Consider the following 15,095-nt stretch of genomic DNA (forward strand, 5'->3'; position numbering starts at 1 on the left):
ATCTTGGTCGGCATGGACAATTCATAGACAATAGACAACAGACATTAGGTGCAGGAGTAGGCCATTCAGTCCTTCGAGCCAGCACCGCCATTCAATGTGACTATGGCTGATCATTCTCAATCAGTACCCCGTTCCTGCCTTCTCCCCATACCCCCTGACTCCGCTATCCTTAAGAGCTCTATCTAGCTCTCTCTTGAATGCATTCAGAGAATTGGCCTCCACTGCCTTCTGAGGCAGAGAATTCCACAGATTCACAACTCTCTGGCTGAAAACGTTTTTCCTCATCTCCGTTCTAAATGGCCTACCCCTTATTCTTAAACTGTGGCCCCTGGTTCTGGACTCCCCCAACATTGGGAACATGTTTCCTGCCTCTAACGTGTCCAACCCCTTAATAATCTCAAACGTTTCGACAAGTTGGGTCGAAGGATATGTTTGTTTCTGTGCTGTATGTCTCTATGACGCATAGTGCTGGAGTAACTCATGCGGCCAGGCAGCATCTCTGGAGAACATGGACCCTTCGTCAGACTGGTTGTAGCAGGGGAGAGGAAGGCTGGAAGAGAGATGGAGGGCCTTGGGCCTATTGTAGGCAAATGGGACCAGTGTGGACAGATAGACACAAAATGCTGGAGTGACTCAGGCAGCATCTCAGGAGAGAAGGAATGGGTGACGTTTCGGGTCGAGACCCTTCCTCAGACTGTTGTATTGGACCAGGGGGGACAGGATGGAGTCGAGGTTATGTGGAAATTAATTCAGTGGGACATGAACAAGCAGAAACAATGGGTCTGCCCGGGCAGTTCTGTTTATGGATTTTGGGGAGAGGATAAAACCGGGTGGGGCGGGGGGCGGGGCTGGGGAACGATAAGGTCGGGGGCTTTGGGGGGCAGACAGCCGGAAGTGATAAAATCAGAAATGGTGTGTGAGATTGTGGCCTGGTGCTCATCTGTGGGACCGTGGTCCAAGGATAAGTAGGAGGAGGTGTCTGAGAGTTGGTTGGCGCCCGGCCTCAGCGCCAGGACACGTATCTTGGTCGGCATGGACAGCAGGGTCAAAGCGGTCTTGCTTGTGTGACGTACAGGTCTAAGGTCTCAGTCTGAATCTTTACCTGATTACTTCTTTGTCCAGGCTCACCATTTTCCCCTTTCTCACCCGGTGGACCCTTTGTAAAGAGAAGATGTAACAACATTGACACAATTATTGTTTTCCCAAGTTGATTGTGAATTTTCCCCCTCATGCTGGCAACAACCAAGTCATAATTTACAATACAGATGCTCCCCTACTTAACGATGCTCCGACTCACGATATTTCGACTTAACGATGGTGCTACTGCTGGGCAACGGCAGCAAGCCGCAGCGAGCTCCCGGCCACGTGATCAGGTGCATTAATTGCATTTTCGACTCACGATATTTTTGATTTATGATGGGTTAATCGGAAGGTGACCCCCATCGTAAGTCGAGGAGCACCTGTGCTAAATATATTTCGGCACGATTGTTTAGCATCTGGCGTGGGTAGACGAGCGTCTCGTATACGTACCGCGGGACCGCGCACACTTAGTCCTCTGGGCCCCGGTGGTCCAGGTTGACCCTCCAATCCCATGGGGCCGTGATCGCCCACTGGGCCCTCTGGACCCTAGGAAACAACAGGGTCAGACTGACGGAGGCTCTGAAAGGGCAATCTGTCCGGAGTCGATAGTGGTTTGCTTCATCACCACTGGGACTGAGCCCAAAGTCTACCCTTACCCGTGATCCTGGCTCCCCATGTTCACCCTGCAGACCTCTCGCACCGGGAGGACCCTGCGGAACCGATGAAGAAACTGGGATTAACTTCATCATTTGTCATCACTGCGTGGCCCAGACCATCGCACAAACCAACCAACCTCCCTTCCATCGACTCCGTCCGCATCTGGCACTGCCCCGGCAAGGCTGCCAGCAAAATTAAGGCCCGGCATCTCATGATTTCGTACACTCCCACAAGGTCACCCCTCATCATCCTGCTCGCCAAGGGATAAAGTCCTAGCCTGCTCAACCTCTCCCCATAGCTCAGGTTCTCTGGACCTGGCAACATCCTCGTAAATCTCTGCCTCCTTTTCATCTTGACAACATCTTTCCAAGAACATGGTGCCCCGAACTGAACACAATACTCTAAATATGGCCTCACCAATGTCATAGACAACTGTAACATGGCGTTCCAGAACAAGGGGTCACAGTTTAAGGATAAGGGGGAAGTCTTTTAGGACCGAGATGAGAAAGTTTTTTTTCACACAGAGTTGAGGCCAGTTCATTGGCTATATTTAAGAGGGAGTTAGATGTGGCCCTTGTGGCTAAAGGGATCAGGGGGTATGGAGAGAAAGCAGGTACAGGATACTGATTTGGATGAAAGGCCATGATCATATTGAATGGCGGTGCAGGCTTGAAGGGCCGAATGGCCTACTCCTGCACCTATTTTCTATGTTTCTATGTCCCAACTACTATACTCAATACTCTGACTGATGAAGGCCAATGTGCTAAAGACCTTTTTGACAATCCTATCTACCTGTGATGCCACTTTTAAGGAACGATGTACCTGCACTACGAGATCCCTCTGCTCTCCAACACTCCCCAGTGCCCGACCATTAACTGTGCAGATCCTGTGCAGAACTGTGCAACGCCGCACATTTCTCTGTGTTAAATTCCAGCAACCATCCCCTCAGCCCACCTGCCTACTGATCAAGGTCCTGCTGCGATTTTTGACAACCATTTTCACTCTCTGCAAAATCACTCACCCATGTACAGTTCCATCCCAATCAGCGATAGATGACAAACAGCAAAGGGCCCAGCACTGAACCCTGAGGCACACGACTAGTCAAAGGCCTCCAGGCCGAAAAGCAACCTACCTCCATCAACCTGTGATCACTTCCTCTCATGAAGCCAATTTTTGTATCTGTTCAGCTGATTCATCTCCTCGCATTCGATGCGATCTTAACCTTCCAGAGCAGCCTACTGTGTGGAATCTTGTCAAATAACAATAGACAATAGACAATAGGTGCAGGAGTAGGCCATTCGGCCCTTCGAGCCAGCACCGCCTTTCAATGTGATCATGGCTGATCATTCTCAATCAGTACCCCGTTCCTGCCTTCTCCCCATACCCCTGACCTCACTATCCTTAAGAACTCTATCTAGCTCTCTCTTGAATGCATTCCGAGAATTGGCCTCCACTGCCTTCTGAGGCAGAGAATTCCACAGATTTACAACTCTCTGAGTGAAAAGGTTTTTCCTCATCTCCATTCTAAATGGCCTACCCCTTATTCTTAAACTGTGGCCCCTTGTTCTGGACTCCCCCAACATTGGGAACATGTTTCCTGCCTCTAACGTGTCCAACCCCTTAATAATCTTAGATGTTTCGATAAGATCCCCTCTCATCCTTCTAAATTCCAAATGCCTTGCTGAAATCCATATAAACGGCATCTATGGCTCTGCCCTCATCAATCCTTTTGGTCATGTCTTCGAAAAGCTCAATCAGATTTGTGAGACACGATCTCCCACGTACAAAACTATGCTGACTGTCCCGAATCAGCCATTGTCCATCTAAATGTGTATCCTCTCCCTCAGAACAAGTTGCGTATTATGTATGTCGGGGAGTGCCAGCATAGGGAAGTTAGGTGAACAATCAAGGACACGGTAAATAGACCAACATGCTGTAAAAGATGAGGAATGATTGGGTTAACATATGATGAGCGTTTGACAGCACTGGGCTTGTTACTCACTGGAGTTTAGAAGGATGAGGGGGGGGCCCCATTGAAACGTACCGAATAGTGAAAGGCCTGGATAGAGTGGATGTGGAGAGGATGGTTCCACTAGTGGGAGAGTCTAGGACCAGAGGCCACAGCCTCAGAATTAAAGGACGTACCTTTAGAAAGGAGATGAGGAGAAATTTATTTTGTCAGAGGGTGGTGAATCTACATAATTCATTGCCACAGATGGCGGTGGAGGCCGTCAGTACATAGCTTTAAGGCAGAGATGGATTCTTGATTAGCACGGGTGTCAGGGGTTATGGGGAGAAGGCAGGAGCATGGGGTTGAAAGAGAAAGATAGATCAGCCATGATTGAATGGCGGAGTAGACTTGACGGGCCGAATGGCCTAATTCTGTTGTCGAACATATGAGGTTATCCACTTAGAATGAAGAGACAGAAACACAGAATATAATTTTTTAAACAACGAGGGCTTGAAAGAAATCTGGATGTCTTTGTGAATGAGTCTTTGAAAGATGCAGCTAGAGTTAAGCAAAGAGGAAGGTACGTGATATATCGGCTTCTATTCTACGAGGATTGTAGGTGATGGCAAAATATTTAATAACTTTTTCACACAAAGAGTGGTGGATGGATGGAACAAGTTGCCAGAGGAGGTAGTTGAGGTAGGGACTATCCCAATGTTTAAGAAACAATTAAAAGGCTGGTGTAACTCAGCGGGACAGGCAGTATCTCTGGAGGGAAGGAACGGGTGACGTTTCGGGTCGAGGCCCTTCTTCAGACGGGTCTGCTGACGAAGAAGGGTCTCAACCCGAAACGTCACCCATTCCTTCTCTCCAGAGATGCTGCCTGTCCCGCTGAGTTACTCCAGCATTTTGCGTCTATCATCGGTGTAAACCAGCATCTGCAGTTCCTTCCTGCACATCGATTCTTGGAATGGTATGTTCGTCGTCTGAAGAGAGATTAAGTTCTCTCGCATTTAGAAGGATCACAAATGATGCCAAAAATTCTTCCCATGCGTGGCTGGGCAGATGTGGAGATTGATGTCTCCATCTGGACTGGAGCGGAGGTCACAGTGACAAGGTGAGGTTGGTCGTTGACAACAGTGGTGGGAGGAGTTTTCTGCAGTGGACAGATTCATAGTTGATAGTTTGGGAGATTAATTCAGCATTGTGCTGCAGGCAGGAAGCAGGGTGGCTCGAAGGCTAGCCGGTCAGCATAACCGGGAGGGAGCTGGAGAAGTTTCAATAAGATCCCCTCTCATCTTTCTAAATTCCAGTGTATACAAGCCTAGTCGCTCCAGTTTTTCAACGTACGACAGTCCCGCCATTCCGGGAATTAACCTAGTCAAACCTACACTGCACGCCCTCAATAGCAAGAATGTTTAGCTTAGTTTAGCTTGGCGACACTGCGCTGAAACAGGCCCTTCGGCCCACCGAGTACGTGCTGACCAGCGATCCCCAAACACCAGCACTCTCCAACACACGAGGGACAATTTTCAATGTTACCAATTAACCTGCAAACCTGCACGTCTTTGGAGTGTGGGAGGAAACCGGAGCACCCGGAGAAAACCCACACAGTCACGGGGAGACCGCACAAACTCCGGATAGGCGGCACCCGTAGTCAGGATCAAACACGGGTTTGTGGCACAGTGAGGTAGCAACTCTACCGCTGCACTGCCATGCTGCCACTACATCTCTGTTTGATCAGCTGGATGTGCGTCGGTGTGTCACGGGTTGTATGAAGGTAAATGAACTCACTGATGGGCCTGTAGGTCCTGGTGCTCCTGGGACCAGCGATGAACAAGTACAGGTCTGGACACGTGGGGGACATGTCACATCATCTCTCTGTCACCGGGAAAATATTTCAATTAAGACAATTCATGAAGCACAAGGAGGAACAAGCAAATTCATAACAGTAAGCAAATAACAGGATGAAGTCTATTCCTCCTCCCCAGATCAAAATCTAGAGGGCATCGTTTTAAAGTGAGAGGGGAAAGTTTTAATAGGAACCTGAGGGGCACGACAGCACTGGGCTTCCACTCGCTGGAGTTTGGAAGGTTGAGGGGGGGACCTCAAAGAAAGTTACCGAATAGTGAAAGGCCTGGATGGTGGATGTGGAGAGGAAGTTTCCACAGGTGGGAAATGTTGTGATACTGCAAGGACTACTTTGTTGTATCACAAGGACTACTATGTTTGCCTGTGTAGTAATGTGTATATAAGAGATTGGGGTGATTAGGTGGTCACTCTGGTTCCAGGTGGCCACGGAATAACAGCCTGGATTTAAGCTCTAGCATTATAACCTTTTAAACACGTGTACTTGTGGTCCGTCCAGAGTCATAACAAAGGTACAACAGATACCGGACTACGAAGTACAACAGGAGAGTCTATGATCAGAGGGCATAACCTCAGAATAAAAGGACATCCCTTCAGAAAGGAGATGAGGAGGAATTTCTTTCGTCAGAGGGTGGTGAATCTGTGGAATTCACTGTCATAGACGGCTGTGGAGGCCAAGTTAATTGATACTTTTAAGGTACAGTAGGTATTGACAGATTCTTGATTAGAACGGGTGTCAAGGGTTATAGGGAGAAGGCAGGAGAATGGGATTGAGAGGGAAAGATAGATCAGTCATGATTGAATGGCGGAGTAGACTTGATGGGCCGAATGGCCTAATTCAGCTCCTATGACTTATGAACTGATGAGCCTATGATTTGGCAGTGAGGGAGAGGGGTGACCAGTGGGCTGAGGTGTTTTTGAGTTGTGTCGTGGGGGGAACCTGGTTCATAGAGACCACTTACATTAACATCTTTACTTCCATGATGTAGGGCAGTGAATTGAGTAAACAGCGTTACTTGCAGTGAGGCCAATGGAATGTTGGCCTTCATAACAAGAGGAGTTGAGTATAGGAGCAAAGAGGTCCTTCTACAGTTGCACAGGGCCCTAGTGAGACCGCACCTGGAGTATTGTGTGCAGTTTTGGTCTCCAAATTTGAGGAAGGATATTCTTACTATTGAGGGCGTGCAGCGTAGGTTTACTAGGTTAATTCCCGGAATGGCGGGACTGTCGTATGTTGAAAGACAGGAGCGACAAGGCTTGTATACACTGGAGTTTAGAAGGATGAGAGGGGATCTTATCGAAACGTATAAGATTATTAAGGGGTTGGACACGTTAGAGGCAGGAAACATGTTCCCAATGTTGGGGGAGTCCAGAACCAGGGGCCACAGTTTAAGAATAAGGGGTTGGTCATTTAGAACAGAGATGAGGAAAAACTTTTTCAGTCAGAGAGTTGTAAATCTGTGGAATTCTCTGCCTCAGAAGGCAGTGGAGGCCAATTCTCTGAATGCATTCAAGAGAGAGCTAGATGGAGCTCTTAAGGATAGTGGAGTCAGGGGGTATGGGGAGAAGGCAGGAACGGGGTACTGATTGAGAATGATCAGCCATGATCACATTGAATGGTGGTGCTGGCTCGAAGGGCCAAATGGCCTCCTCCTGCACCTATTGTCTATTGTTTAAGGTTATATTTCAAGTAAATCATTCTGGATATTATTGCTTTGTTGGCTTCAGAAGAAGTAGTGGAGCAGGAATCAATTATAAACAAACGGAGAGTCTGAAAGACAGGCTGGATTAAGAAAAGTCAAGTGTATTTCATTGCCTTTAGACTTTGGAAATACAGTGTGGAAACAGGCCCATCGGCCCAGCGAGCCCACGCCAACCAGCAATCACCGCGTACACTGGTTCTATCAGCCATGACCACATTGAATGGTGGTGCTGGCTCGTAGGGCCGAATGGCCTACTCCTGCACCTATTGTCTATTGCCTATTGTCTATCCTACACAATCAGGACAATGTTACAGGAGTCAATTAATCTACAAACCTAGACGTCTTTGGGATGTAAGAGGCAACCGGAGCACCCGGAGTAGAAAAACCAATGCGGTCACCGGGAGAACGTGCAAACTCCGTACAGGCAGCACCCGATGCTGGGATGGGACCTGTGTCTGCCCTGCTGTGAGGCAGCAGCTCGACCGTTGCGCCACTGTGCCGCCGCATGTACTGACCATGAACTACTCTTACTTGCAGCCGCGCGACAGGTCTGGAAACGCAACCACGTCTCAGCCAACTTGGGCCGGCGCCATACCTTAATTCGGAATGACGGATTTGCCTCCATGGCCCAGGCAACAACCTTTCCGCTTCGGTCAAACACTCCTGGGTTCCAACCAAAGACGTAATGCTGGTTGACAGCCCAGTGCCGTGTTGAAGCACTGCTACTCGATTTGAAAGTGCCAGCTGGGCTCGGATATGCTGCCTTATTTGATGCAAATAATTTCTTGGCAGCAGCTCAAAGGAAAGCTGACCATCCATTATCCAGGTATTTATTCACAAAATGCTGGAGTAACTCAGCAGGTCTGGCAGCATCTCAGGAGAGAAGGAATGGGCGACGTTTCGGTTCGAGACCCTTCTTCAGACTGATGGTTCACCTGCACCTCCTCCAACCTCATCTACTGCATCCGCTGCTCTAGATGTCAACTTCTTTACATCGGCGAAACCAAACGCAGGCTCGGCGATCGTTTCGCTCAACACCTTCGCTCAGTCCGCCTTAACCAACCTGATCTCCCGGTGGCTGAGCACTTCAACTCCCCCTCCCACTCCCAGTCTGACCTTTCTGTCATGGGCCTCCTCCAGTGCCCTAGTGGGGCCCACCGGAAATTGGAGGAACAGCACCTCATATTTCGCTTGGGCAGCTTGCAGCCCAGCGGTATGAACATTGACTTCTCCAACTTTAGATAGTTCCTCTGTCCCTCTCTTCCCCTCCCCCTTCCCAGTTCTCCCTCTATCTTCCTGTCTCCACCTATATCCTTCCTTTGTCCCGCCTCCCGGACATCAGTCTGAAGAAGGGTCTCGACCCAAAACGTCACCCATTCCTTCTCTCCTGAGATGCTGCCTGACCTGCTGAGTTACTCCAGCATTTTGTGAATAAATACCTTCGATTTCTACCAGCATCTGCAGTTATTTTCTTACACCATCCATTATCCAGGGTACATTACTGTCTCAAACAATGGCCAATTTGTCTTTTTTTTTCCTCGTCAACTTTCCCCTATGAAACATAAGCTTTCGGAAGATAACATCCATTGGCTCAACATTAAAGCCACAAATTATTTGATTTTCTCCCACTTACCCGGCCTGGTAGATCACAACACTTGTCCGTGCCGGTCCAAGAATCATTGCAAACCATTTCAAACGCCTGCAACTGAAACTAAACAAGCAATTAAACACGATGCAATCAAATGGAAACACATTGGAAAAAATATATACGTATCAAAAAAAGTAAAAAGAAAGGAATTAAAAATAATTTTCTTAATCACTCACTGGCACTGAAGTATTGCTTAGTCCTCTGCTGTTCACCACTTTCCCAAGCACCTCAAATCCGTCCTTGGAGATTTTTCCAACACCATTTATCCGTTCCCCTCCAATTTCCACGCAGTCAACATAAAGCCGAACTGTGCTCCGACTCACTGCGATATGAACCTAAGGAGACAGGTGCAGATGCAAAGATACAGCACTCAAACAGGCCCTTCGGCCCACCGAGTCCGCGCCGACCAGCGATGCCTATCGCACTAACACACACTCGGGACAATTTCTACCAAGCCAATTGACCTACAAACCTGCACGTCTTTGGAGTGTGGGAGGAAACCGAAGATCTGATAGAAAACCCACTCGGGTCACAGGGAGAACGTACAAACTCCGTACAGACAGCACCCGTAGTCGGGATCGAACCCGGGTCTCTGGCGCTGCAAGGTCTGTAAGACAGCAACTCTACCGCTGCGCCACTGTGCCGCCCAAATAGACAGAATAGGCCAACTTGGTTTTTTAAAATATTACTTGTAATTGATATTCAACTCACAATACGATAAAAGTCATTGAGGAACTATCTTATATTGTTGGTAATCCAGCACTTTGTGTTTCACCCTTCATCTTAAATATGAACATAGTGGAAGAATGCAAATCTAAATTTGTACCCGTAAATTTGATTAGTACGGGTGTCAGGGGTTATGGGGAGAAGTCAGGAGAATGGGGTTGAGAGGGAAGGATAGATCAGCCATGATTGAATGGCGGAGTAGACTTGATGGGTCGAATGGCCTAATTCTGCTCCTATCACTTATGAATTTATGAACTTATGAACTTAAAAGTTTAAAAAAATAACAGGAACTGCAGATGTTGACACAAAATATTGAAGTAACTCAACGGGTCAAGCAGCAGCTCTGGGGAAAATGGACAGGTCATGTGAAGGGTCCCAAACCAAAACATTGCCCGTCCATGTGCTCCAGAGATGCCGTTGGACTCGCTGAGTTACTCCAGCATTCTGTGTCTATCTTTAGCAATCTTCGTAGTTGTGTTCTGGCCCAGCTAAAGTAAATAACATTACCTTGTGAAAACTTCCAAAGAAAAGCTTTTTAACTCCAGGTTGGCTGAAAGTGACTTTCTGAAAATCATTTTTCTTGTCGTGGTTGAAGTAGCTTAGAGTTTGCAGTTTAGCTGAAAATTGAATGGAATAATACAGATTAGATTTGAATAACTTTAAACACGAAACAATTAACTTGTATCCTTCAGAATGTTTACGAGTTCACTTATAGCTTTAGTTTAGTTTCAGTGATACGAAAAATAGATCTATGTTACCTAGGGTTACCAACTTTCTCACTCCCAAATAAGGGACAAGGTGACGTCTCCGCTCCGCGGCCCTCAACCAGCCAGCGGCCACGTGCTCCCGCTCCAGCAATGGCGGCCGCCATTGGTGTGGCGGGAGCACGTGGCCGCTGGCTGGGTGAGGTCACATGGGGCGCGGGTCAGTGACGTCACCTTGTCCCGAATTTGGGAGTGAGGAAGTTGGCACCCCTATTCTCATGCCTTCTCCCCATAACCCCAGACCCGCAACGTCACCTATCCATGTCCTCCAGGAATGCTGCTTGACCCGTTGAGTTACTCCAGCTCCAAAGCTTTTCGCTGTACCTCGGTACACGTGACAACAAGCTAAACTGAAACCCTTGTTTGTCTATCTTAAAAAAATAATGCTCTATGATTGAAGTTCTACATAACCTTACAATCAAGGACTATTCCAACGAGAGGCTGGAAATTTTCATCCACAATCTGCCACAGTGCAAAAGGTTCTTCAGTAGTGTTAGTTAGTAATCGGAAGAGCAGGGTCATGGTCTGCCTGGTTGGTAGTCCTTCGGGGTGGATATTCCTGGACAAAATAAAAGACATTCATTAAAAAAGCTATCCGAACGGCAGACGCAAGGAACTGCAGATACATGTTAAAAAAGAAAACATAAAGTGCTGGAGTAACTCAGCAGATCAGGGCAGCGTCACTGGAGGACATGGATAGATGATATATTGCTTCGATCCTATCTTGGTACTGAAGAAAGGTCCCAACCCGAAACACAGCCCACCCCCGTCCTGCTGAGATACTGATGGACCCGCTGAGTTTCTCCAGCACATTGTGTCTTAATTATTTCATTCATTTCACAATAACCTTGAAAATTCGCTGCCGAAGAGAAACGAGTGGCACGGTGGTGCAGCGGTAGAGTTGCTGCCTCACAGCGCCAGAGACCCGGGTTGGATCCTGACTGTGGGTGCTGTCTGTACGGAGTTTGTACGTTCTCCCCGTGACCGCGTGGGTTTTCTCTGGGTGCTCCGCTTTCCTCTCATATTCCAAAGACGTACATGTTTGTAGGTTAGTTGGCTTCTGGAAATTGTAATTCCTCCCTGGTCTGTAGGATAGAGCTAGTGTACTGGGTGATCGCTGGTCGGCACGGACAGTGGGCCGAAGAGCCTGTTTCCACGCTGTATTTCTAAACTAAACTAAAAAGTTTGAATTAATTCAATGGAACGAGGTTGGGGAAATGGAACAAAAGGTTTCTGTAATACTGTACCACGAGCTCAGTGCTCCCGACTGGGGATCAATGTGCCAGCTGATGTCAGCTCATAGAGTCGGAATGAAGAACATTCACCCACAGTCTGGTTACAGGCTGTTGTTGATTTCAGTTACATGATTGCAAGAGGACTTTTTGTCCAAATAAATAAAATCATGTGTGGCTTGGTTCAGGTCCAGAATGTCTCAACGATTCTGACCAGATACTTTCCAACATGAGTAATGATTGGGACTCGGGCACGGCTTCCTCGTCAGTGGAGTGCGTGCGTAACTACAGTCGGGTAGTCCTGCTGGAAATTGTCCAACCCTGCTGCAATCTGCATCCAATTAACATACCTCCCATTATCCCAACGATGCAGCCCAACCCAAACATTCCATTCCCACACCCAGCCTTCCAGCTATTATTGCACTATTATTGTTTTTGTTTCTAATGTGTATGTATGTACATGTATATATATATATAACCGTTCAGTTAAGTTTATTGTCATGTGTAACTAGTGTTGCCAACTATCTCACTCCCAAATAAGGGACAAGGTGACATCATCACCCCGCGCTCCACGTGACCTCACCCAGCCAGGGGCCACGTGCTCCCGCTCCACAAACGGCGGCTGCCCGGGCCGGGAGGCGGGTTGCTACGCAACCTCCATTAGGCGGCGCCCGGGGCTCCGGACCTACAGCGTCCGGGCCTACAGTGTCCGGGCCTACAGCGCCCCCTGGGCCTACAGCGTCCGGGCCTACAGCGTCGTCCGGGCCTACAGCATCCGGGCCTACAGCGCCCCCTGGGCCTACAGCGCCCCCTGGGCCTACAACGCCCCCTGGACCTACAGCGCCCCCTGGGCCTACAGCGCCCCCTGGACCTACAGCGTCCCAGCCTACAGTGTCCGGGCCTACAGCGCCCCCTGGGCCTACAGCGTCCCGGCCTACAGCACCCCCCTGGACCTAATACGGGACAAGAGCGGTCCCATACGGGACAAACCAATTTAGTCCAGAATACAGGATGTCCCGCTAATATGGGACAGTTGGCAACCCTATGTGTAACGGGGTACAATGAAAAGCTTATGTTCCTCCCCACAGACTCCAGTCTAGTTCCTGACCACCAGGCCCCGTCTCTCCGCTCACCTAGTTTAGGTCCGTGCGGTCCCATCCTCCTTTGCTCAAGACACATCCCAGAGTGAGGCATGTTTGAAGATTGCACAGTTTCAGTTTTAGAGATACAGCATGGAAACAGGCCCTTCGGCCCACCGAGTCTGCCCCCAACCATCAATCACTCTTTCACACTAGTTCGATTTCATCACACTTTCACATCCTGCACACTAGGGATAATTTACAGAAGCCAATTAACCTACAAACCTGTACATCTTTGGAGTGCGAGAAGAAACCTGAGCACCCGGAAAAACCCCACACAGTCATGGGGAGAACTATGGTCGGCAACTATGTAGGGCCTACAGCGTCCAGGCCTACAGCGTCCGGGAGAGACGGAATGGGTGACGTTTTGGATCAAGACCCTTCTTCAGACTGAGAGTCAGGGGAAAGGGAAACGAGAGATATGGACGGTGATGTAGAGAGATATAGAACAAATGAATGAAAGATGTGGAAAAAAACACAACAATCATAGGTCATTGTTAACTGTGGCCTAGGTGAAAACCAGTATAGACAATGAGACTCAACAAGATGACTTTGAAGCTGGTACGACTTGGGTGGGGGAGGGATGGAGAGAGGGGAGATGCAAGAGTTACTTGAAATTAGAGAAATCAATATTTTAAAAAATCAATATCAAGCAAAATTTTCACATGTCGAGTTACTCCAGCTCTCTGTGTCTATCTTTCGAAATAATGGTTAGTACGTCTTTCCAGGTGAGACAAAGGTTCACCTGCACCTCCTCCAACCTCATCTATTGCATCTGCTGCTCTAGATGTCAACTTATTTACATCGGCGAAACCAAACGCAGGCTCGGCGATCGCTTCGCTCAACACCTGCGCTCGGTCCGCATTGACCAAACTGACCTCCCGGTGGCCGAGCACTTCAACTCCCCCTCCCATTCCCAGTCTGACCTTTCTGTCATGAGCCTCCTCCAGTGCCATAGTGAGGCCCACCGGAAATTGGAGGAACAGCACCTTATATTTCGCCTGGGCAGCTTGCAGCCCAGTGGTATGAACATCGACTTCTCCAACTTTAGATAGTTCCTCTGTCCCTCCCTTCCCCTCCTCCTTCCCAGATCTCCCTCTATCTTCCTGTCTCCACCTATATCCTTCGTTTGTCCTGCCCCCCTGACATCAGTGTGAAGAAGGGTCTCTACCCGAGACGTCACCCATTCCTTCTCTCCTGAGATGCTACCTGACCTGCAGAGTTACTCCATCATTTTGTGAAATAAATACCTTCGATCAGTATGTTTAACCTGTGCTGAGTTTGAAGGGACTTTTGGTTTAAATATTTGGTTGTGAAGTGAATCTAGGTTTAAATTAACACAAGTGAAGGGAAAAAATCACGTACTGAGATTGAAATTAAAAAGATGAAATAACTTGATGTAATTATAACTCTTGGCCGTTATTAAGCTGAAAAGTTTAGATTTAAAATATTGGCTGAGTTTTTAATGTCTAAAACAATGTAAAAATTAATTGTCACATTTAGTCATATTTTGGCGTGCGTATTTAAAATTGTTTAAAATTTAACTCTAATAACATCATCTCATTTATAAAGTGTCTTTAATGTATTAAAACATCCTCAGGTTGGTACTGTATGAAACACTGCCGCAAAAACAGATATTAATAAAGATATAGATTTCACAAAATGCTGGAGTAACTCAGCAGGTCAGGCAGCATCTCAGGAGAGAAGGAATGGGTGACGTTTCGGGTTGAAACCCTTCTTCAGTCTGAAGAAGGGTCTCGACCCGAAAAGTCACCCATTCCTTCTCTCCTGAGATGCTGCCTGACCTGCTGAGTTACTCCAGCATTTTGTGAAATAAATACCTTCGATTTGTACCAGCATCTGCAGTTATTTTCTTACACTTAATAAAGATATAGATTTTAATGATTATTTTAAATACTGGTGTGAAGTAAAAAAAAAAAGAGCTTATAGATAATGGAGCAGCATTTTCTGTTTTGTTTAATTTAAGAGATACAGGGCAGGAACAGGCCCTTTGGCCCACCTAGTCTGTGCTGACTAGCCATCCCCGGACACTAAGTGCTATCTTATATACTAGGGGCAACTTACAATTTTTACCAAGCCAATCAACCTAGAAAACCGTATATGTTTGGAGTATGGGAGGAAACTGGAGATCCCGAAGAAAACCCACGGGGCTCCGCCTCAGAATAAAAAAGAATGTACCTTTAGAATGTAGACGAGGAGGAATTTATTTAGCCAGAGGGTGGTGATTTTCGAACTAGGGAATCTGTGGAATTCATCGCCACAGGCAGCTGTGGAGGCCCGTCATTGAGATTGTCAAGTTCTCGAT

The 15,095-nt window shown here is 47.7% G+C and overlaps 1 protein-coding gene across 1 annotated transcript in view; it reads right to left on the bottom strand.

Annotated features, from left to right (window-relative positions):
• The window catches only part of LOC144604540 (collagen alpha-1(XIV) chain-like), a 116,632-nt gene that overhangs the window by 11,932 nt on the left and 89,605 nt on the right, over nucleotides 1-15,095 (bottom strand). Inside the window, 8 exon segments of the mRNA XM_078419072.1 lie at nucleotides 1,103-1,156; nucleotides 1,531-1,626; nucleotides 1,737-1,790; nucleotides 5,483-5,569; nucleotides 8,894-8,971; nucleotides 9,085-9,243; nucleotides 10,142-10,251; nucleotides 10,815-10,957. Coding sequence (XP_078275198.1) covers nucleotides 1,103-1,156; nucleotides 1,531-1,626; nucleotides 1,737-1,790; nucleotides 5,483-5,569; nucleotides 8,894-8,971; nucleotides 9,085-9,243; nucleotides 10,142-10,251; nucleotides 10,815-10,957 — 781 coding nt within the window.

The sequence above is a fragment of the Rhinoraja longicauda genome, chromosome 22, assembly GCF_053455715.1.
Source record: "Rhinoraja longicauda isolate Sanriku21f chromosome 22, sRhiLon1.1, whole genome shotgun sequence".
In the NCBI taxonomy this organism is placed as follows: domain Eukaryota; kingdom Metazoa; phylum Chordata; class Chondrichthyes; order Rajiformes; family Arhynchobatidae; genus Rhinoraja; species Rhinoraja longicauda.